The 24,053-nt window shown below is 49.6% G+C and overlaps 1 protein-coding gene across 1 annotated transcript in view; it reads left to right on the forward strand.

The window, feature by feature from the left end:
• Window positions 1-7,314: 7,314 nt before the first annotated feature.
• The window catches only part of Aldh1a3 (aldehyde dehydrogenase 1 family member A3), a 35,087-nt gene continuing 18,348 nt past the window's right edge, over window positions 7,315-24,053 (forward strand). The window contains exons 1-6 of the mRNA XM_041649390.1: window positions 7,315-7,463; window positions 12,066-12,170; window positions 14,563-14,703; window positions 20,520-20,649; window positions 21,208-21,269; window positions 21,998-22,126. Coding sequence (XP_041505324.1) covers window positions 7,365-7,463; window positions 12,066-12,170; window positions 14,563-14,703; window positions 20,520-20,649; window positions 21,208-21,269; window positions 21,998-22,126 — 666 coding nt within the window. The 5' untranslated portion in view covers window positions 7,315-7,364. The remainder of the gene's footprint in view (window positions 7,464-12,065; window positions 12,171-14,562; window positions 14,704-20,519; window positions 20,650-21,207; window positions 21,270-21,997; window positions 22,127-24,053) is intronic.

Raw genomic sequence — 24,053 nt, forward strand, 5'->3', positions numbered from 1 at the left:
ACAAACGTCTATTTGTAATTAATTGGGAAGCGAATGCCTGTGAATGTCTTCTCCATAGAATACATTTTTGTTGCAATTTCCTTCTCAACTTGGTATCGTGACATCTAGTGGCCGACAGAGGAAGTGCAAGGCAGTTGCTGTGCCCGCAAGCAGGTGCAAATGCACACTGGAGTTTCATAGGATAAAAGATGGGCAGAAATTCATCATTAGCTGAAGTCTCTATGGAGTTAGTCAGATGCACATTTAAGACATGAAAGGTCTGTGTTTTATTCCTCATATTTATGCTGATTTGCTATCACCAATGAGAACTACCCTACATGCAGTTTGTCTCTTAATTGATAAACTAGGTTCACAGTAACACAAAGCACATGATACATAACATCACGATATAATGCAATGCAAACCCAGTGCATGAATGTCTGCTCAAGAATGAAAAGCATGATACATTGAAAGGTGCTGTAGTCATTCATTACGTCACTCTGGGAACGGGGTGAGGATATTAGGATCATCATAATGTCATATGGAAGAGTTAGGGAAACAATAGTACAGACAGACATGACTGCTGTACACAGCATTGTAAACTCTGCCAATGAGCTCACAGTCAGGGCGTGGCTACAGAAGGATCACCAGGAAACCTCAGGACAGCATAGACTTCAGCATTCACTTCCCCCACCACGATCTCCACCCCAGGATCCAAAGAGTGCAAAGCTCCAAGGAGAGACTCCTCAGAAATCTGTGCTCCTTTCACAGCCTGGCCCAGCTGAAGGGCAGGGGGACAGACTTCCCACTGTGGGGCCAGAAGAGACGAACCCAGGAGTGATTCGCCAAACCTTAGCCAAACCTTAACATACTCAAATTATTTTTTAAACATTCTGGGTTTGGCAGAGTGTCTCCCACTAAGTCCCCTTTCCCGGCATTCTTACACCCATGTGGATTTCAGAGGAAATCTAATATGTGTGTTTCGGATCCACTGGGGCCCAAGTGGATGCCATTGCCCAGTGAGAACCATTCCGGGTCCTAGCTGCTCCCTGGTCCCTTTCTTCCATCAGCCTCTTAACCCTTTCCCTTCCAGCCAGGAGGCCCATTTTCTTCTTGATCAAACTGAGCCCAAAAATCCAAACATTGAAGTCTGGTTCAAACCTCAGAACCCTTCAAGTCCAGCAACACCTGAGAAGTTTGCGCAAGCCGTTCCTGGTGCCACTGAAGGTGTCCAGCGATGGTTCTGCAAAGGGCGGGGTGCTGTGAGAGACACAGTGATTAGACAGTAACAGTTTGTAGACTTTCAAACTGCCCAGTCAAGCGCCCTTCAGGGCAGCACAGAAACCTTGGAGCTCAGGGCAGCTCTCCTGGTGTCAAGGCTTCACTCAGAGCACAGGGGACACCAAGAAGGGACCATAGTATGGAGGGCTGCCTGGCCAGCTCCTGGAGACATCTGTGTCATGCTATTCCCTTCTTTAGATTAGGTCCCACTGCTCAATTTAGGCAGCGATAGCCGTGAGTGAATCAGTGACGTAGATTCGTTTATTCCATCTGGTGTTGTCATTTCAAAATTCTTATAAGATAGAAACACAGTACGTCTCTGCCATTTTAAAAGTTTGTGTGTGTGTGTGTGGACATGTACATGTGAACCTGTGTTGTTGATGCGCTCCCTCCAGTGCCTTCCAGGAATTAAACAAAGGGGAGAGCTTAGCAACATGCACTTTCACCATGGCGCCATCTTGCTAGCCCTAGGGCATTCGGCTAAGCTCAAGGTGGCAGAGACGGAAAAAGCATTTTTTTTTAAACGGGCTCTTCTTTTGATACAAAAATGACATAATCACTCCACTGGAGGCTTTATGTTGTTGTTGTATGATGGGTTGGGTTTATACACCCTGTTCTGGGTGACAACCTGAATGGGGGTCTTTAATGAGCCAGGGTCTATCCTTTGCTCACCCGGAAGAAACCCAGGGAAGGAAATGCAGAGCAAAAGGCTGACTCCAGGGTCCTCAGGGTCCAGGTTCTTCCTTTGTTCCCTAAAATTCCCCCTTCTCGGGTGTTTAACTGTCACAGGATGGCAGCTACAGCCCTCAGCCCTTACGTCTGTGTTCCAAGCAATGGCCTAAAAGAACCCCTGAGCTGACTCTGCCCCATGGAAGCTCAGGCCAAGACTTCATCTATTATTTCTTTCATTATCTCTGTCTGAGAGAGATAGCATGTTCTATCAAAACATATTGCTGCCACTGATAGCGTGGGGTCCTTACGACCAGAAAGAAGAGAACGCTGGGAAGTCAAGCCACTGTCATCCTCACCCACACGCTCCTTCCCAGCCCTTGTCACAACTCCTGACCACTGGAAGACAGGAAAGTTCCAGAAGCCATAGACTGTGTGTGTGAGGTCTCATCGAGGCCAGACCCACAAATACTGTGATGTGTTCTCCTTGTTTTTATATAATTCGTTCTCTGTTTGCTTCTGCTTGGTTGGGGTTTGAGTTACCTCAGGTTAATGTGTGTTTATGTGGAAGAGATTGATTTCCTTGGAGTCAAAAAGAGTGAGTGAGGTTGAGGAGAAAGAGGCAATGGCCTTTCAATCTTTGTCTTGCTTGCGTTAGTCAACACAGCTTCCTTCTGGCTGGGCTGCTTTTCAATCTCAGGACGCTGGTTAGCATGGTTTGAATGGGCAATGGACCCCAAGGACCCCTGTGCCACAGCTTCGGTCTTCATCCTGTAGCCATACCCTTAGTAGGCAGGACCTAAAGGAAGGCTATTTAGTCATTGGAGGTGTGTCCTAACGAGGATATTAGGGCCCTGGTCACTTCCTGTTTTTCTCTTTCTCTTGCTTCCCAGTCAATGTGAGGCAAACTCTGCCACCTGCTCCTGCCATGATCTGCTACCTCACCACGGGGCCCCAGAAAACAGGTCTAAGGGGCTGTGGAAGTATGAGCTGAGATCCAGCCTTTCTCATTAGTTGATTGTTTTCCAACCCAGACAGCTGACAGCACTTGTGCTGAGCAGTTTCTGCTGGCACAGCCTGGGATCATCTTAGACGAGGAACTTGCATTGAGGAGCTGCCCAGATCAGATTGCCCTAGGACCGCGTCTGTGAAAAGACTGTCTTCACTGACCATTGGCATTGCAGGTCTCAGCTCGCTGTGAGCAGCACCATTCCCATGCAGGCGAATCTGGGCTGTGTATGAGAAGTAGCTGGCTGAGGGTAAGCCATTAAAGGAACCAGTAAGCAAGCAGCATGCCTCCCTGGTTCCTGCCTCTAGTTCATTCCTTGTGTTCCCGTCTGACTTCCCTCAGCCTACTGATTAGGGTCTGGAAGTAGAAGCCAAATAAACCCTTTCCTCACTCACCTAAGTTGCTTTTGACCAAAGTATTTTTGTCCCAACCAGAGCAAACTAGGAGAACACAGGAAAACAAATTCATTTGCATGTTCTCACAAAGTTGTAGCACAGAGGAGGAGGACTTAATGAATCATAATTCATAAAATCTGGATGGCAAGAGGTTCCCTGTTCAAACGAAGGTAGCCAGCATTGGACAATTCCCACAACAATGCAGACATTGCTTTGAGGATACCAGTAAGGAGGCACTTACGATGCAATCAGCCTTGCCTTAGTGCTGGGGCACCTGTCAACCCCATTTACAGCCAAGAAATCTGAAGTTGTCACCAGAGGTCACCTAAGAATCCCACTGCCTTCACCTTATCAAACACCTCCTTGTCCGAAAAAGCTTAGCTCTCTGGGAAGCCATTCAGAGCACACAGCCATGGACCTGGGTTGGGTCCGCCTCCTAGTCACTTAGTGAGGGGAGTGGTTTGGGCAGGAGAGACAGTTCCTGGATACCAGAGAACCCCAGAAGGTACAGACACTCCTCCCAGAAGCTCAGACACCAGACTTGGAATAAAGTAAAATCTATCGTGCCCATTATTAATCACGTTGATTATAGATTTCGACATCTCCCACAAGCATTCATGGTTTGGAAACGGAATTAGGCTGGGATACATGAGACATAGTCTGTCCTCTATTTTATCTCGGTTTTTTCCCTTCGTGCGTATTTGTGTGGAGGCCGGAAGTTGACATTTGCTGTCTCTCTCATCACTCATCACTCCAGAGAGACTGGCTGGCCAGCGAGCTCCAGGATTTCCACCATTCATCTAGTGCTGGAGTTACAGGCACATGCTGCCAGCGAGAGCTTTTTTTAAACAAGTGGACCGAGGAGCCAGCTCAGGGCCTCGTGCCCATGCAGCGAGCATTTTAAGTGACTAAGCCATTCCTCCAGAACCCATGCTTCGTAAAAATATTTATTTATTTACTCATTTATAGGTGTGTGAGTGCTTTGCCTACATGTATATGTGTGCCACACGTGTGCAATGGCCACAGGCACCAGACACGGGTGTCAGATCCCCCTGGAACTGGAGCTAGAGACAGTTGTGAACTGTCATGTTGGTGCTGGGCTGGTGTTGGTCTGGAGATACTGCCCCCATGATGCCTATTTCTATAAAATGTGTATCACACAAACAAGCCTTCCACATCGTCCCGGATCACATGACACACCTGCCAAGGAGCCAAGCCTCAGACAGTGCCAGCACCACCAACCCGAATACAAAAACAATGAAATTAGTGGGAAAGTGTAGGCTGCAGCAATGCCATCAGCCAGGAAGAAATGAGGGCGGCGCGCTGACTTCTGGGGAAAAGCGTCTGTTAGGAAAACTGGGAAAATTAGGAACAGACACGTATACAGCACTTTACAGTTTATCCAGGGTTATCTTTCTTGAGTCTCCCAAGTGCTGGGAAGTGGAAAAAGGGGAGGGGGGGTTACAGGAAAGGAAATTAAAGTTCAGAGCTCCAGTGTCCGACCCTGGATCACACAGCTGGGTTGGAGGAAGAGATGGGGGAGGGAGGCTGGGCTCTCACCAACCACAATGCTCAGGAAGTTCCCAAACACCTGGTGAGCCACTTTGAAAAGTAATGCATGTCCATCCCCTCCGCCCCTCTCCTTTATATCCCTAGGGCCAGGTCCCTGTGGCCAAGGCCATGACTTTGGTTCCTAGTAGACTTGCCCAGAAGGGACAATCCCACTATTTTATCACCCCATAAAGCACTTATGACCTTAACTATGGCAGGTGACATGGGGCCACCTTGGGACACAGGCGTATCCTTGGGTGAACAAATGTGACAGGGAAATTTAAGAGAACTTCTCACATCCTGCACCAGCCGCTCCACTCCCACAGTCTGCTTCTGGTTCCTCCAAGACAGTGATGTCTGGGGCAAGTCTCCACCTGCCTCTGTTTACTCACCTGTAAAATGGGAACTCGAGCATCTCAGCTTCTCCCTGCCTGCTGACCGACAAGCTGAGGGGCGTGGAGGAAGAGCCTTCCAGTCAGGACAAGCCCAGAGCCAAGTTCATTGCCCACCCTCTCTGCTCGTTGGGAACCGCCTACTGCAGGGAAGGTCTATAGCTGAGTGTTCTACTCTGGCTTCAGGATCACGTGGGAATCAGCAAGAAGAGTCGTAGGTGAGCTGGTCTGTCTGTGGCGTCACCATGGACTCTAAGGCTCTGCGGATGCCATAGGTCAGGAGGGAGTCTTGGTGCGTGAGTTGAGGCTGTCTGCTTTATCCACCCTGTGGCTGGTGGTGACAACCAGCCACCTTTAGTAGAGCGCTTCTTCCCAGGCCCATTTGCCTCCTCCATCAGGCCAGCAATTATTTAATAACGCCAATGTTCTCTGTGCATTTTAAGAGCTTGTATTTTCTTAAAGACCTGATGAACTGATAACCCAGGCAGGATCTCAGGTAAACTTATGGGATGAGAATTCTGATAGGCTTGTGACCACTGCCAGCCTTTGGTCCTTGGCCACTGCACAGGGCAGGGCTTTCACTGTTTCAAAAACACTCACATGATGGGACTTAGCGTCCAGGGTAGGAGACATCCCAGATTTTTTTTTTTACCAAGGTGAGAATCATGGAACCAGCCACACAGGCAAAGAGCCCAGCAAGTGGCAGAGTCTCAGATGTCTGTCACTCTTCACTCATTTGGGGACCCACAGTCCCCCTTCTCCAGTCTTGCCTGCATACTCGGCCTATACAACAGAGGACCTTCCCACTGTCAGAGAGAGAGAGAGAGCAGAGCTCAAACTGGGCTTCTCCAAAGACTCACAGCTTATTCCGCTATCCAGAAGGACGCCTAGGGACACTACAGTGGGGAAGAACGTGGAGAACAGACTGGACACTGAGGACCTAGAGCAGGGGAAGCTCTTCACTGACTCTCGTGGGATTTCTCACAGAAAGAGACGATGGTTGAGCCTCTCTGAGAATGAAAGCGCCTCTCCTGTGATGGGTTCAGATGGGACTTAAGACTATTTTTCCTAAAAGACAAAATAAAAGGAGTTGGACAAGCCTTTATCCCTACCCCTTCTTGGCAGTTCTGGGCAACACAAACATTAAGAGTTTTGAGTCTGAAAGCAAACAGCTGCAAAGATCTCATTATGCCTTTTGTGTTTGGGGGATTTTTTTTTCACCATTTTAAAAACAAGAGATGTAATTTATGCATTTCAAATATTAAATAATTGCCTTCCTTGGGCTGGGCCTGAGGATGGTGTGTGCTTATGAAGATTGGAGGACCAGCAGCCACAAGTCTCCCAAGTGCTGCGCAGAAGAGCTGTCGCTTCGTTTTTTTGCCTTCTATCATGGGTGTGAAGGAAGCTCCCGGCCAGTCCGGCTCATACTGGAACTTCAGCGGTCCTAGCTGGGACAGGATGGAGCGCGGAAGTCTGGCTACTGAACCCCAAGCCGAGGCAGCGATGGGTGATGGCCACATAATGCCCAGATTCCGGACGCAGTGTAGGGGCCCCAGAGCAAGCGCTCACTTCTGCCAAAGTTGGGCAAGTGCAGCGAGCGACTGCTGCGGTCGGGGACCACAGGTGCCTCGGACAAAGTCTCCTGATTGCCCAGAGAGGGGCCAGTTAAGGCGATCGCGGCGCGCCAGCTCTCTGCCCTTACTGATGTCCGAGTCCTGCGAATTCTCGGCCCTGAAGTCCCTCTCCGAGCTCGCATAAGGGCAGCCTCCAGGGCTACAGAAGCCCGCCGCGTGGCCGCCCGGCGACGCGCAGAGCTCACTCCCTCCGCAGCCGAGGTCGGACCGGGACTGTCCGGCTCCCGCAGGGGCAGGGACAGCAGGAGGGGTGGCTACGGCGGCTGGGTCCCCTCCTCCCCTCCCGCGCCCGCCCTCCCTTCCTCCATCCTGCAGCCAATTAGGCGGCCCCCTTGGGCGGGAGGCGTGGGGCCTCTACATAAAGGCGCGGAGCTGTCACCCGGAGCAAGCCGCTCACCGCCCAAGCAGAGCTTCGGGGACTCGGACGCCTTGGGTCTGAGAACGCAGACCAGCCATGGCCACCACCAACGGGGCTGTGGAAAACGGACAGCAGGATGGGAAACCGCCTGTCCTACCGCGCCCCATCCGCAACTTGGAGGTTAAATTCACTAAGGTGAGGAGAGCTCCCTTTCGACCCGACGGCTTCGGACTTCCACGCCCAGCAGTCTGGTAGGGAGAACGGGACGAGGAGCCAACCCTGCTGGGAGTCCAGAGGGAGCTGCCCACACCTGAGAGTCTCTGGTGGGGTCCGGCTCCTCGGAAACCTCACTTATGGGGGGCACCCAGAGTGGCAACCCGCGCCTCTGGCTCGGCGAGCTAAGCCTCAAAACCTGAGGAGCAAGGGTTCAACTCCGCAACCCACAAGCTGCGGAGTTGTAGCCTGCAGAGGCCCCATGTGCCGGGGCCGTAGCCCACTTTGAGTGTTGTTGCTTGCAACAGTGACTGGGCGCGCGGTGAATTCTTGGCAGAGGGGTGTCTGGTCTGAAGGACCCGGGCTGTGGGATGAGTATAGGTACCTGAGTACTCCAAGATGAGTTAAGCTTCAACTATGAGATACCCTGGGAACTGCAAGTGGGAAGTAGGTCTTCTTAGGCAGTGAAAGAAGGATCTGGTGCCTTTCCGTGTGCTCAGCCTGTAGCCAGTAGAACTGAGGAGGGAACGTGGAGATTAGTGATGAACGTTCAAGGACTGGGACTAGAGAAACTGAGCTGCGGGTTGAACACGGCCGCAGACGGAGTTTGCCCTTTGCTGGGAGGCTGGAAAAGGCAGAGTACTGAGATACCTGCTCTGAGCTACGGGGACAGTGGTGTTCTGGAGGAAGAACAGCGGTAAACTCTGGGATGGGATGCGCGGCTCTGTGCCTGCTGGATGTGGGGCTTCTGAGGGTCTCAGACCCAGGGCAGCTTTTGGCTCCAGGTCTGGAAACTTCAGCCCATCTTATTTGCACATCTTATCCATAGCTCCCAACTCCAGCTGTCACAATCTTAGAAACCACCCTCATCAATTTTACTTTCAAACGTAGCAATTATCCCTCCGGAATAATTTTAATCAAAAGGCGAAAGTGGCAGGCCACTCTGTGTGGCCTTCAGATTCGGATCTGTTGGCACTTAGTCCCCAAAGTTGGCCATGCCGACGTATTAATTGCGTGACATTTGCATGAACTGTTTTTCCAAGGAAGGCTCTGTAATCAAGAGAGGGACAACCCTGGGAGGACTGGAAGTTTTGTAAATGTAGCTTCCTCAATCGGATCAGCATTAACAGGAGAATTCCAAAAGCAGCACTGGGAATGGGAGGGATAGTGACTACGGTGAGGTTCTTGTGCTGGTGCTGGATGTTCTGTTTTGTTTTTACAGTTCTGTAAAACACCACAGCAACCAGAAAGTGTACAGGATTGTCCCACAACTATCTGGCTACACAGCAGGAAAAGTTTGCCTCTTGCGGGCAAATCCCCAGAACACTTTAAAGGTGCCCTTGCAGCCTTTATGAAGATAATCCTGGGAGGTTTTTTTGTTTGTTTGTTTGTTTGTTTTTCGTTTTTAAAACTGATATTTATTACTGTTCTAACAGATCCCTCCTTGCCTTTGCGGGTTGAAAGTGCGGTGTGTTTGATGGGGGCTGCAGCACCCTGGTGAGATAGATGTAGGGATCTGAGATCTGGGATCCTTGGGAGATTCCAGGATGCTTTCTCTAACTGCCTGATGTCCGGCTGCACCTTCAGTCCCTTATTGGTTTTGCCTGCTCCTACCTTGCTACTTGTGCACCTCCGCAGAGCCCTCTTATAACAATTAAAAGGCCATGGTGAGCCTTGTACCATCAGGGTGCCCTGGGCTAAGGAAGGGAGCCACAGATGTGCAGAACAGAACCCAGGCCCAGGACAAACAGTGGCCTGAGAAGCATGGGAACCAGCAAGGGTGTGTGCTTTTCCTGACTCACTGTGCTTCTCCAACATGGAGGACCCGTTTGAGCTCAGGCCACGGCAGGGAGATCTACCAGTGTTCAGAAGGATGACTTTATCAAAACTCCTTCATTTGTTCTCAGGTTTTCACACTGGGCACAAGGTCGTGTGGAACGATCCTGATGAGGAGAGGGAGGGGGTCCTCTGGAGAGTCTCCGTACTGATGGTAGAGGATGGCGGCTCCTTCCGTTTGAGGGACTCGCTTCCTTTAATAAATTTCTTCCAGTAGCAGCGGTTCTCTTTCAAGTGTTTTAATCAGTCAAAACCCAAAGTGTTACCATCTCTTCCATGAAAAGTAAAATTCCCCCAAATCTCCCAAAAATGTAGACATCTTGAATTTAACCAAGTCCAATGAAGCTGATGGAAATAATGCCAGCAGGGTTCTATTTTGTGACTGTCACCTTGACCTCTATCCAGCCCACCTTCCAGGTCCATCTGTAAAATCTGAATTCTATTTACATCTCAAAGCATCTTTAACCTTATATCTCAGTAATGTCCTGTCCCTGCCGGTTCACAAGTCGATGAAGACAGTTCCTCCCTAGACCTGTCAGCTAGTACGTTATGATTCACAACAACTCAGCCAGCACTAGTGGTAGGCCCCGCCCGGGACTGTTTCTTCATTCGTGTTTATGAGCTGCTTTAGTGGAAAGAAACCTAGCAGTGGGAATCACTTACAAGGTCACAAACAAACAAGTAGGATAATGGAAACAGCTCTGCTCAGTGAGAAACACTGGGATGGAGAAATACGGTCCATGATGGAGTTTTTATTTGAGGTTGTTGGTCTGCAAGGTCTAAGGATCAATGTCACGGACAATCGGGTAATATATACATATATATGTATTCTTTTTGAAGAGTCTGCCTGGAGGTGAGGTGTATGCAGCAGACATCCGATCGCTGCAATCTGCCTCCACTCCCTGCTCTTTAGGCTCTGTTTTTACCACCTTCTCATTTTCCCTCCCTCTTGGAATCGACACCAGGAAGGACCTAGAATCAGCAATTTTCACTGACAGTCTCTATTATCTAAGCGACGAAATTTCATCTTCCTTCAAATGGGCCTGCTCCTGGCTTCACTTTCCTCTCGGCACTAACCCCTTCCCTGCTTATTAATTTCTCGCTGCTGCCGAGGAATTATTTGCTGCATGGCAAAAGTGAACTCTTGGATTTGGTTTCAGCTGGAAGAATAAACCTGTAATTGTAGCCAGGCCTTTTCCTCGCTTGCTTCCCTGGGGGCCTGGCCTCACATGGAAGGCGCTGAGCTTCCAGAAGTTGGATGGCTATGCCCTACTAGAACTTCATGCTCTCAGCTCCAAACTCCATACTGAGGGTCTGGAGTAGCCTCTGCTCACCTGCCTGGCCAAAGCCTGCCTGGTGTTTGAGGTTCCCTCCAGAGGTAGCCTGACTTGGTTTCCTTCTGCTTTAAAACCTATACGAGTCTGAAGCCATGGCAGCCAAGTCACACGCTCAGAGCATGACTGCTCTCAGGTCTGCTATCAGTAGGGGATGGTCCTGTACTAAATGAATTGTCTTCCATCACTGAAATTAGACCCACAGTAAAAAAAAAAATTATCATTATCATTTTACTAACTTGTGGAGTTATGGAATCTGTTTCAGGCTGTAGAACTGAGGCAGGCCCTTGGCAGGCTTTTCTGCAGGTGAGCTACATGAAAGAAGGTCCAGAAAGTACAGAAACTATGCCGTCAGAACCTGCTTTGTGTGTTATGGGTTCCCTCCGTTTCTGGTTCTTTCCAAAAGCCACACTTTTTTTTAAAAAATTTATTTCATGTGCATTGGTGTTTTACCTGCATGTATGTCTATGTAAAAGTACAGATCCCCTAGAAATGGCATTACAGACAGTTGTGAGCTGCCACGTGGGTGCTGGGAATTGAAACCAAGTCCTCTGGAAGAGCAGCCACTGCTCTTTCCCGCTGTGTCGTCTGTCTCTCCAGCCCCCAAAAGCTACAACTTTTAACGCCATCTTTTAAAGGTGACTAGAGCTTAGGAAAACGTCAGAGTAAGTAGCTTGGGTCTCAGTGTGCCGATCTGATAAATTCTTTTTAAATATTGTCTTTTCAGCTATGTTTTGGGTAATGGAGGCTTCTATAAAATAATGTTTTGTGAGCTACTTATTTCTGAATATAAATGGTAGTTTACTTAACATAATCTAAAAGGTTTTTTAACCCAGATATTTAATGCTGTGTTCCAACACCGGCTTTGTAAAAGGCTCCAGGAAGCAAGCATTGTAAAGAGGAGGTAGAGACCATGCTTAAAGAAGCCCAAGGAGTTATGGGAAGATCTCAAATAAACCTAGGTTCTGGGGATCTTGCTTGGAAGGAGGATGGGGTGTGCATAGCTTACAGCCTTGTGGGACGTGGTTGATTGTACGTGCACAAGCCTGCCCACCCTTCTGTCAAAGTCCTACCACTATGCGAACTTCAATGTGCACATCCTTGTAACCAATGAATTTAGCTATTCCTTGACAAATCCATGCTATTGCTACAAATGAAGATATAATTTAGAAAAATAACTCTAGAGGACTTTAGATTAATTATGTCAAATTGGTTCTAACTGTGAGGCCATTCCCCATTGAATGCTTCGGGGGGATTCTGTGTTCTGTTTCCCCCACTCCAGGTCTCCTCTATAAAGCATCTAGGGGAGGGGGTGGGGGAGAAAGTAGACAAGACGTTACCTAAGGTCCTTAGCATGTTGAAATTGTATGATTTTGATTTAAACCTAATTTGTTGCACTTCCTCTCCCGGTTAGATATTTATCAACAACAGCTGGCACGAGTCCAAGAGCGGGAAGAAGTTCGCCACGTACAACCCCTCGACCCTCGAGAAAATATGCGAGGTGGAGGAAGGAGATAAGGTGGGTCCCGAGTAATTCCGTTAGAGGGAAGTCAAGGCTGAGGAAGCTGTGCGGCTTGGCTGTAAACCACGCGGGCCCATCTCCAGGTAGGGCCAGGGGAGCCGCGGGAACGGGTCGGTATGTGCAGCTCAGATGCGGCCTAGCGTGGGATCAATTACAGATGGTCCTCTGCGAAGACTCACCGTCTTTGATGGATGTTTCTCCATCTCTGAGGATGACCTCAGCTGTCTTCATCACACAGCTAAAGGGAAGGTTTTTATCAATTATTTCAACCTGTAAGCATTAAAGAAGCTTTTGAGAAGGCATTTCCTGCTGGGGTGTTTCACCAAAAGTAGCTTTCTGGCAGGAGACACTTAAAAAAAAAGAAAAGAAAAGAAACCTTGAAGGATGGGGAGGATGCCCCCAAATGATCCGGGGGGGGGGTTAGTAATATGTCACATGACTGCTTGATTTCTTTGCTAGTGGAAACCCACATGCCCATGTGAGTCAACCTTGTGCCTAGTGTAAGGTCTCCTTTATCACACAGACATGAAGGAACTTCTGCATGTATCTTTTTTACTTTTCAAGGCCATAAAATGTGTTTTAAATAGAAGGGCCTCTAAATAAAAGATGATTAGGATAACAACCTCCTACAGAGGGAAGAAAAACATGATCCCCTGCTTAACCTCTGGAGTACTGGATGGATTGCCTGCCTGGCTTCCTGCTTTTCTTTCTCCCTCCCTTCTTCCCCTCCTTTCCTTCCCTCCCCCTCCTTTCTTTCTTTGTCACCTTTCCTCTCTTCTGTTCCATCCCTTCCCATCACCATTGCCCTTTCCTTCCCCTATCCCCCTCTTTCTTTTCTCCCCTCCCCATTCTGAGATACCATCTTGCATTATTTTCCAGGCTAGAGGAAAATTCCTAGGTTTCTGGGGGATCTTCCTGGGACTACAGATTCTAGATATTGGGGGGAGTGGGGGGTTGCACGTCAACCCCAGGGCCTTTTGCATGCTGGGTAAACACTCCAGTGCTGAGCAACACCCTCCCACCCTCAGCCCCTGGTTTCTTGAGATAGTTCTCTATTTAGCAGTCTTGCCTCCAGCTCTTAATCTTCCTGTCTCCACCTCCCGTGAGCTGAGGTTATAGGTGTGTGCCATCACACCTGCTGAGCAGGCAGATATCCTTACTAGGTGCATTGGTGAGGCCCAAGGGAAGAAGATGTGGACTTTCTTCCACAACAGACAGCTTTTGGATCTGCAGGAAGCACAGTGGCTCACCTGCATAGACCCCACTCTCTGTGGCTCCTTACACTGCAAAGCAAAGAAGTGGGTAGGAGCTGGGAGGAAGCTGGGAGGGCCACCCCAGGAGGAAAGTGGGAACCCAATGGCAGGCACTGGCTCCTCCCATCCACTGGACGAACATTTTGCTCTACACACCCAGAGACAGAGGCTGCCTGTCCCTTGCAGCCGGAGAGGCCCTGGCCTCCCCTCGGGAACCAGGACAAGAACCACAGTGTCCAACATTTCCCCTGCTAAAGCTTCCCCTCATTCCATGAAGCCTTTGGGGATGGTCCTAGCAGAGGCATCTCCTGGCTGGGATCCTCATCAACTACCTGCCACATCACCCAAGGGAAACAGGCTCCGGGCAGGGTGAACCACTGCCCATCAGCACCAGATCTTCAGAGCACGTGTTCCTGAAATGAGGGCAGGTTCCTCTCCTCTGTAGACCTCTCGCTTCTGCCCTTTTAAAAGACTGAGGGCAGAGGCTCAATAGTGAAGGCTTCTCTAGCACATGCAAGGCTCCAATTCAATTCTCAGCATAAAAATAAAATCACCAAGATCCGTGGTTACTATTCTTCTGTAAGTATAACAGAGTGGAAATGGGGTCTCTGTGGGCGCTGAAATGGAGCTGGTGCATGGAAAATCTTTTTAATTTTGCATTTTATTTTCCTTATTGTTAGTGTGTATGTGACATGTGTGTGCCTGCAGACACTCCTGTGTTCTCTGGGAGGTCAGAGGGCAGCTTCTGGGAGTCGTTTCTCCCTTTGCATTATGGATTCTGGGAACTGAACTCAGGTCTTCAGGTTTTCACAGCAAACCGTCTACCGGCTAAGCTATCATATCGCTGCCCTGGAAAACCTTTTAGAGCTGGGTCATCAAGAAAAACATTTGAGCTCAATGACTCTATAAAACATTAATACTTGACCATTACAGAAATATTTTAAAATACTTACCATGCAAAGAAAAAAACATTACTTGGAAGCCCCCAGTCATCCAAAGAATTTAAAAGCTTGTTGCTTGAAGCTATGGGCTTCCCTTCCTTCCTTGGCTCCACGACAAGACACTGCTGCTGTTCTCTGTGCCCTCACACTGCAGCCACCTGAAAAGTGACACAGTCTCTCTGTTTCGCCATGCAGCCCGACGTGGACAAGGCTGTGGAGGCCGCACAAGCTGCCTTCCAGCGGGACTCCCCATGGCGCCAGCTGGATGCCCTGAGGCGAGGCCAGTTGTTGCACCAGCTGGCTGATCTCCTGGAAAGGGATCGCGCGATCCTGGCAGTGAGTACAGGCACTGGGCAGGTGGGGGGGGGGGCTGTCTTCACTGCTCCCCTCACTGAGGGACCATGGGATGTGGCTGGAAGCATCTGAGGTGCTTGTTTTGTGTGGCCATGGGTCTGTTTTGGTCTTTGGACATGGATACTGAGTGGCCATGCCACAGGACTTCATCCTTTTCATCTGAAAGTCAGACTGTCTCCCTGAAGCTCTGCTTCTTGGCCAAGCTGTGTAAAGGAAGTTCCCCTGCTTCTGTGGTTCCTAGACTAGGGACATTCACGGCTGGTCACCAAAACCTGAGCTCACCTGAACTCGCCAGCACATTTCTGTACTGACTATTTTCTTCTTTATATGAAGTTCCTTGCAAACATAAATAGAACCTCATCATAGGTATGCTAGTCTCCCTCATCTGAGGCTTCGTTTATCCAGAATCAACCCAGCTCAAAAATATTGCATGGAACATCCCAGAAGTAAGCAATTGGCCTTACATTGCGGTGAACTGTTAGATTTTTATTTATTAACAGCTGATTCTTGTCTCTTATGTTGATTTGCAAGCTAATCTTTGTTGTGGGAACTGAGAATGGGGGAAAAGGCAGCGTGTATGTAGGGATCAGGCACTACCTGAAGTTTTCGGCCATCACAGAATATACGTGAAACCACAGGCCTAATGAACTGGTTGTAGTCCTTTCGTTTGAATTATTAAAACAAACGACATTGTTTATAGAAAATTGAAGACCTTGTAGGATCTAAATACAGCCCTGTATGACCCCTGACCTGGACAGTGGGGGAGCACATCCAGAATGTTGGCAAGGACAAGATTCGATTATGGAAGGCCCACGGCATAAAAGGTGTGGGTTCAAATCCCAGCTTTGCCACTTACTAATTACATGCAAGTTTCTTCACTGCCTGAGATTTATTTCTTCAGGTAAAATAACATCAATAATGATATCCAAGTATTGCTGGGGGGGGGGGGGACTGTTTAAAATCTTCAGCAGAGTCCCCAGCTGTAAGTACCAAAGAGGAAACAGCTATCATAAATAATTGTGATCATCGTGTTGATGCTACGTGAGCCCCAGGCTCTGACCCAAGCTGCCCCACCTCCCTGCTGGCCAGCACCTTTTAGAGACCTTGGCTCCTCCACTAGGACACAGGGGCAGATATAGTAATCCAGCTTACCCATGGGTGGGTAAGCCTGTTCTGTAACAAGATTCAGTCTTCCTTTGGTCCTGAGGTAGATGCCCAGGCGATATCTCTGGGCCACAGGAAGCTTTTTGTGTCTTAAATGTGGGGAAACGGGTGTGGGCATGCGTGTCGGTGTGCGCTTGCCACGGTGCAGGTGTGGAGATCCGAGGACAGTTTTCAGGAAGTGGTCCTCCCAAGCATCCAGCTCGGGTCTTCAGGCTGGGTGGCCAGCCCCTGGGCCAGAGCTGCGTCACTAGCCCAGTGGGGAAGCCTTGAAACCATTGCAGCCTTCACTCCAGCTGTTGTACACTTCAATTTCTTAATTAATTTTTTTTTTCAAACCTTGAGACCCATTTTGTGGGCAGGGATATTTCCTTTTTGGTCTTTGATTTAGAAAACTTTTTTTTTTTTTTTTTTTTTTTTTTTTTTTTTTTCTGATGTTGAAAACCAGGAGAGTAGCCATCCTTCCGAAGAACAGTATCAGGCGGGACACTGAATAGCTTTTGTCTTGAGTGTGCTCCTTGGGACTAGGGGATTTCTCCTTGCGAGGGTGTCTGTGGATACCAGGAGCTCCGCTTCCTTCCTCCCAGTTGCTAGGCCTCCTGTTCCCAGGAATGAATCTGAGTGAGTGTAGCTCCCTCCCAGGGCGAAAGCTCCAGAGAGCCTCTGCTTTCTTCCTGCACCGAAAACCAGCCGCACTGTGCAAGCTGCCAAACTGGCTTTTTCAAAAACATTTCTGTTTTCCCCCGCATGAGCTCATCAGTCTGCAATGTCCGTGAGTACTAATAGCAGGCTCAAGAGGATGTGCCCTGGGCGACCCGACCCACCCTGTCCTCAAGTGTCAGTGCCATCTGTGGAGCAGTAGTGCAAGGCCACCTTCCTCGCCAGCCTGTCCCATCGCTCTGATAGCAGACAGACGCAGGTGGGAGGAAAGGGGACGGCACCCAGCGCATCGCTCCTGCCACCGCAACCTGCTTGCCCACAAGAATTGGATCCAGCTCTTGGCCACAACATTAAAGGGACCCAAGAATGACTGGGAAATATGGCTTTGAAAATTCTGACCACATCATAGGAGGGTGCCCCTCGCTCTCCACCTTGATATGGTTTCCTGCCTTTTTGAGCAGCAAAGGGCTTTTTAGTCTGTCATAGTCTCCTGCCAGCTCAGTGGTTTGTTGGAGCTGGGTGTTTATTCTGTGTTCGAAGTTTAGAAACAGATGTGGGAGCCTCAGTGGCTTGTGGCTTTTCTTGATATGTTGGGGCACCCTGGGCTCAAGCTGTAGCCTTTTGGGTGCTCATCCAGTAAAGTGCCAAATGGGGCTCCCTCCCTCAAGGGAAGATCAGCTTTCAATTTAGTGCCCTTTACAGAACCTCCTGTATGGTGTGGGCATACGGGCATTCGGGGCTGCATCCCAGCACGTTCTCGTCCTGTAGCATCCGAACGTTAAGATGCGTTCATCTTTCAGAAGGTGCATTTCTCTCTTAATAAGCTCAAGAAAGTAAGCCTGGGAGTGGCAGAGGTGGCTCATGTTTGAATCACAGCACTAAGTCACCTGACAACCGTCTGTTTCTGTCAGCAGCGAACACTTGCTTTCTCAAGCTCAGTCCTCTGATTCCAATCTCCTCCTCTCCCCTCCTCTCCCTCTTTTTTTTTTTTTATCTTTCATTTCTTTTTTGTGCAGGTGACGATGTGCATGCGTCTTAGTTAGAGTTTCTGTTGCTGTCATAAAAAACGCCATGGCCAAAAAGCAACCTGGGGAGGAAAGGGTTGATTTCACCTTACAACTCTCAGGTCCCACTCATCACTGGAGGAAGTCAGGACAGGAACTCCAGGCAGGAGCCTGGAGGCAGGGGCTGAAGCAGAAGCCATGGGAGTGTGATGCTTACTGATTTGCTCCTCATGGCTTGCACAGCTTGCTTTCTTACCCCAGCCAGGATAACTTGTGCACAGTGTGCCAGAGTGAGCTCTGGCACTCTCCATCAACCAGTAATAAAGAATAGAATGCCCACACAGACTTGTGCACATGCGTGGGGATGTTTTCTCAGTCCAGGTTCTATCTTCCCAATGACTCTAGCTTGTGACAGGTTGACAAAACACTAGTCAGCATGACACGTGAACGTGGGTGTGCATGCACACTCTTCAGTGTGCATGTGGAGGTCAGAGGTCAGCGTGTGGTGCTGCTCCACACTGTTGGTTTGAAATGGAATTTCTGATTGGCTTGGAGCTCACGCATGAGGTAAGATTTGTTGACCAGCGAGCCCCAGAGATCCTTCTCTGCCTCCCCCATGGAGAGAGACTGTGCTACCATACCTGGCTTTTCTTAAACATGGGCTCTGGGGACTGAACTCAGGTCCCTGTGCTTGCAAGGCAAGCACTTAACCAACTGAGCCATTCCCCTTTAAGGAACCTGCTGTCTAAATTTCTTGCGAACTTGAGTTTGTCTGGACAAATTCTTTACAATCAACCTAGAAAATTCAAGTTATTACTTTACCAAGCAAACATGTCTAAGTTAAGGATTTTTAAAAAATCTGTGGGCAGTGCTTACTGAATGCCCTCCAAGAAGCTGATGTAGGCTCTGGACTTGTAGTATGTATTATCCCATCTCAAAATCAGGAAGTTGAGGCCCAGAAAAAGGAAGTACCCTGTCCAAGACTAGCCAGCCAAAGATAGAAATCCAGGATGGGAGACAGGGGGCTGTCATGCCGCAAACTTCCCACCATGCTCCACCAATGTCCTCTCTCTCTTGCTCTATCACAGCAAGGAGCCAAGAACAGACAGGCCCCTAGCTTCATGCAAAGGTATGCATGTGCTCTTAGGAGATTCACAGAGCCGGGGTCCTTCAGACATTCTTGAAAATGCTAGGCTTCTCTTCAGAAGACGAAAGTGCCAACTCGGATGCTGATCCACAGAGGCCAAAGGTATAGATACAGGGGGTCACATTGGCCTCCAAGGGGTCACGTTGATGCTGCAGGTAGGACCCAGGCCTCAGTCAGACCTAGTCAAGTTCTGTCATCTTCAGCAAGTCTGAGTCCTTCCTCCTCAGGGACATAGTGAGGGTCACCAAGCATCTGTCTAGCGCATAAGATAAAAGCTGGGTCACCTGCCAGTTGTGCTAACTGCACAATCGCACTGCATTAGCCGCCTATATGAGTGCAATCATCGATTCCCTTAGCTCGCATACCAGCCCCAAGAGGGTGAAAACATTATTATCTTCATTTTACAGCAGAGGTAACTGAGGGGGAAGACATTTGGGGGCTCAGCCAGCATCAATCAGGGGAGACTGCTCTTATGGCAAGGGAGATGGCTCAGTCAACACTGTGTTTGCTGTACAAACGTGAAGACCAGTGTTAGGATCCTCAGCACCCCTTAAAAACATTAGGCATGTCAGGATGTACCTGTAAATCCCAGGGTAGGGGAGATAGAGAGGGGGACTCTAGAGCTTACTGGCCAGCCAGTCTAGCTAAATCAGTGAACTCAGGCTCAAGGAGAGCCCATCTCAAAAGAAGTGTGGTGTCAAGTGACTGGAAGAAGTTTCCATAGGCATACACACCCATGCGCACATGTGTCCACACACACACGTGAACATGTACATACGTGCATGCCACACACACGGGAGGTGGTTGTTTATTTGGGTTGTCTCTGAAGCAAAAGTCAGAAGAGCCCTGAATATCGTAAGCCTTCCAAATGCCTAGGGTGATGGCTGAGATCACTGGAAGGCAGTGGCGGCTGGTCAGTGATGACTTAGGGAGTCATCGGCCCCATTAGTGTCAGCATCTGCCCATTCATCTTCTGATGGGAACAGAGACATCCAGCACCCAAGACGTAGGCAAGGGCTTGGGGGATAAAGCCCTGGGTGAGGAATGAGGAGGCGCCTCCCTTGCTGGAGCATCATTAGCTCCATAGACACTTCAGCAGGAATCCAGCCCTAGGCAACGCATTGGGTGGCTACTTCCTGTGAAGCCGGATAACTGGAGGTTTCAGCATAGTGCCCCACGGGACTGCTGGTGTGAGGGACAAAGGGGTTTCTTTCACCCGGGCTAGAAATAGAAAAGAATCCCAACATTGAGCGGTAACAGCACCCTGGCCTGGGTGACCGCCTACTCCAGCCAACTTGCCCTCCCTGCCCTGTTTCCGCATCTGGCCTGCAGCCGGCTTGGGAAGCATCAGATCTTTGTGCTGGTGGCTTGACCCTCCTGAGCGCCATCATTCTTTCCACTGCCACACTACCCAGCTCAGCCGAGAAGGAAAAGCCAATATCTCCCCCTTCTCTTTTGTTAGAAGAAACCACCCTCTTGCTAGCCGAACTTCGGAAGCTCCTTGGGGTGCACGAATTTGCGGGTCTGGATAGTAACAGTGGAGAGTGCTCTGGATAGAAGAGCAAAGGTCAGAGTGGCCAGTGCCCAGAACCTCCAAATGAGCAGAAAGGAAGACGGCCTATGCTTCACCAGTCCCCTGTTTCAAGCGCCAGGCAAAAGAGCCTGGCCAGTCCTTGCCAGTAGGGGGCAGGTCCATTTCAGTGTTGAGGCAGGCTTTCTGACGTGGCATGTGAGGACGGAGGGTTGTACTTTCTCCTGCACCCCTCTACTTAACCACCCCAAGAGAAAAGAAAACTGTCTACAAAGGAGCCATCTTGTTCTTGCAGACCCTGGAGACCATGGACACCGGCAAGCCATTCCTTCATGCCTTTTTTATGGACCTGGAGGGCTGTATTAAGACCTTCAGATATTTTGCCGGATGGGCAGACAAGATCCAGGGCAGGACCATCCCCACAGGTGAGTCTGCCCAGGATAGACTGTAGCCTCCCATGGGTCTGTTGGGGACTCTGTCTCTTTCTCCCTCCAGGTGCTTCCCCTGGGGCCTCCCCACAGCCCTTTCCCCACAGGGCAACATGCTGATTCTTCCAGGGAACTCAATTCCTGCTTTGAGCTCAGGCCACGTCTTTGTGCAACAGATCAGACCTGGCATCTTTGCAGACTCCTCTGTTCCCTTCTTCTTCTTCTTCTTCTTCTTCTTCTTCTTCTTCTTCTTCTTCTTCTTTTTCTTCTTCTTTAACCATGTGAAATTCCTTCTTGTTTGTGTGTGTTTTTGTTGTTGTTGTGGGGTTGTTTCATTGTTGTTGGCTTTTGTTTTTCTGAGACCGGGTCTATCTGTTGTATAGCTCTGGCTGTCCTAGAACTTGCTATGTAGACCAGGCTGACCTTGAACTCCCAGAGATTCACTTGCTTCTACCTCCCAAGTTTTGGGACTAAAGGTGTATGCTGCCAAGCACTGGGTCTATGTGGAATTCTTGACCATGACTGTGTTCTTTCCCTGTGTCACCTCCCTTCCAGATAACAACGTTGTGTGCTTCACCAGGCACGAGCCCATCGGAGTGTGTGGGGCCATCACCCCAGTGAGTATGGACGCTTGCCGCCACAGACTGTTCCTACCGCTGCAACGACCATTGGCTGAGTGCAGCCTAGAGGCACGGGCCTCTGTGCCTGAGGGTGCCTGGGGTGCTTCAGGGTGTTTGGCAGGAGACACGGTAGATTCCAGCAGAGTGGCCAGACGTGGCCTGCTCCTCTGGGATGGAGAATCTCTTAACTGGAGCTGCAGAAGGGAGGTTTGGTCAACAGGGAAAAGTGCTTTGCAATCAGTGGGACCTGCCTGGGCAAAGGCATGGATTGGCAGCCTCCTGGGAAGGAAGCAGAGGGAGGCTGGCAAGTGGGCACTTAGGCTAAGATGAGCACACCTGTCAGATAGCAGGGTCCATTCTGGCAGCCTAGGATGCCAGGCCACTGAGACCTGAGCATGATGGGGAACTCAGTGCTGCCTGTGTGGGCCACTTCCATAGTAACTGAGTAAATGAGGACAGAAGAGACAAGGAAAGTGTCACCCTTTGGCAAGCATTTTGGAGGGAAGGGGAAGACACGTGGGATAGACGTGTCTCTGTGTTAGCATTTTCAGGGTGCAGCTGAGCAAGCCCTGGGCTCCTGCAGTCTTGCACGAGCCAATGCTGTCCTTCAAAGCCCCATTCTGACCATGCAAAGGAGGTTTCCTCCTCCACAGAGGGGAGTAGGCCCTGGGTTGGGGACACAGTGGACCTGAGCCTCAGGGCCCTCTTCTTGTGCTCTGGTGCAGTGGAACTTCCCCCTGCTGATGCTGGCCTGGAAGCTAGCTCCTGCCCTGTGCTGTGGGAACACCGTGGTCCTGAAGCCAGCTGAGCAGACACCCCTCACCGCCCTGTACCTGGGCTCTCTCATCAAAGAGGTAAGAAGTCTGGAAAGAAGATGTTAGATATTCTAGACAGAATCATCATGGAGCTAAGCACCATGAAAATTCGTGACAGCAGCCTCCAATGCACAGAGCAGAGGGACGGACATGACTGTATTTTGCTTGTGGTAGCTGATCTGGAAGCCGCTGTTCCGCATCATAGTCCTAATAAGATCTGATTCCTCTCACTAAGTCCCAAACTGGTTGTGAGCACTCTGTTTTATCTAGAGCATTTGCAGGAGGGTCAAAAAAAGAGGGAGCCCCAAACTCCGCAGGTCCTGGGCTCAGTGGCCACGGGATGTGAAAAGGTTCTTCCTCCTCTGGGAAGGGTGACCTTGCCAGCTAGCTAGATAGCTACAGCTGTGCATAGGTCCCCAAGAGCCTCCACAGTGTCCTTCCCACCCCAGGGGAGCCACAACTCAGGCAAGCAGTGACCTAGAGGGACACCTACCAGACACACCTGGCAACATATTTCAGTTATTCCGTCATCGGCGTGCACATAGCAAAGACCGAAAGGACAGGAAGAAAGATGAGCTGAAAGACGCAGACTATTGCAGCTGGAAAGTACCTGCTGGACTGCTGAGGGAGGCTGGGACCTCTGGAATCAGCCAGGTCTCACCTTTCTTTCAGGGGCCACATAGGGCACACTTATCATGGAAAAGAGGCTCTAGGATCCCAACATTCACAAGTGTTACATAATAATGTCTAGGAAAGTAAAGATGCAAACATTGTGCCCTAAAAAATGTCATTTTGCCAAGAAAGTGATAGCCAAGACCAGCTCTGTTGGGGAGGGCACCTTCTTCCTGGTTAGTTTGGTGAGAGTCTTGTTAATGGAGAGTTTGTCCATACGCACCTTGCATGGGTGTGAGTATGAAAGAATCAACAGCCCCCTGCCTCAGCAAGTGCCAATCCTGGATGAGCCCAGTGGGGCCAGCAGGGGGAAGAAGTTCTCATTTTACCTGGACGGGGGTGGGGCAGAGGAAGACCCGACACTGGCTTGGCCAGAGCATGGATGCCTTGCTCCACACACATACACACACAGTCACATACACAATCACACACAGTCACACACACACAGTCACACACACACAGTCACACACACACAAAGTCACACACACACAGTCACACACACAATCACACACAGTCACACCGTCACACACACACAGTCACACACACAGTCACACACACAATCACACACAGTCACATACACAATCACACAGTCACACACACAGCCACACACACAGTCACACACACAATCACACACAGTCACACCGTCACACACACACAGTCACACACACAGTCACACACACAATCACACACAGTCACACACACAATCACACACAGTCACACACACAGTCACATACACAATCACACAGTCACACACACAGTCACACACACAATCACACACAGTCACACACACAGTCACACACACAGTCACACACACAATCACACACAGTCACACACAGTCACACACACAGTCACGCACACACAGTCACACACACAGTCACACACACAGTCACACACACAGTCACACACACACAGTCACACACACAGTCACACACAGTCACACACACACAGTCACACACACAATCACACACAGTCACATACACAATCACACAGTCACATACACACACAGTCACACACACAGTCACACACAGTCACACACACAATCACATAGTCACATACACACAATCACACACAGTCACATACACACACAGTCACATACTTACACAGTCACATACACACAGTCATGTACACATACATAGTCACACACACAGTCATATAAACACACAGTCACACACAAGTCATGTGCTCTCATATTCAAATATTTACACAAACATGCACACACAGACTCACATATGATCTCTTACACACATACAGGTGCACCCATTCACGCACTCATACTCATACATTCATACACACA

Source organism: Microtus oregoni, unplaced genomic scaffold (genome assembly GCF_018167655.1).
Source record: "Microtus oregoni isolate MIOR12 unplaced genomic scaffold, Mior012 000000F_ref0000247, whole genome shotgun sequence".
Lineage (NCBI taxonomy): Eukaryota > Metazoa > Chordata > Mammalia > Rodentia > Cricetidae > Microtus > Microtus oregoni.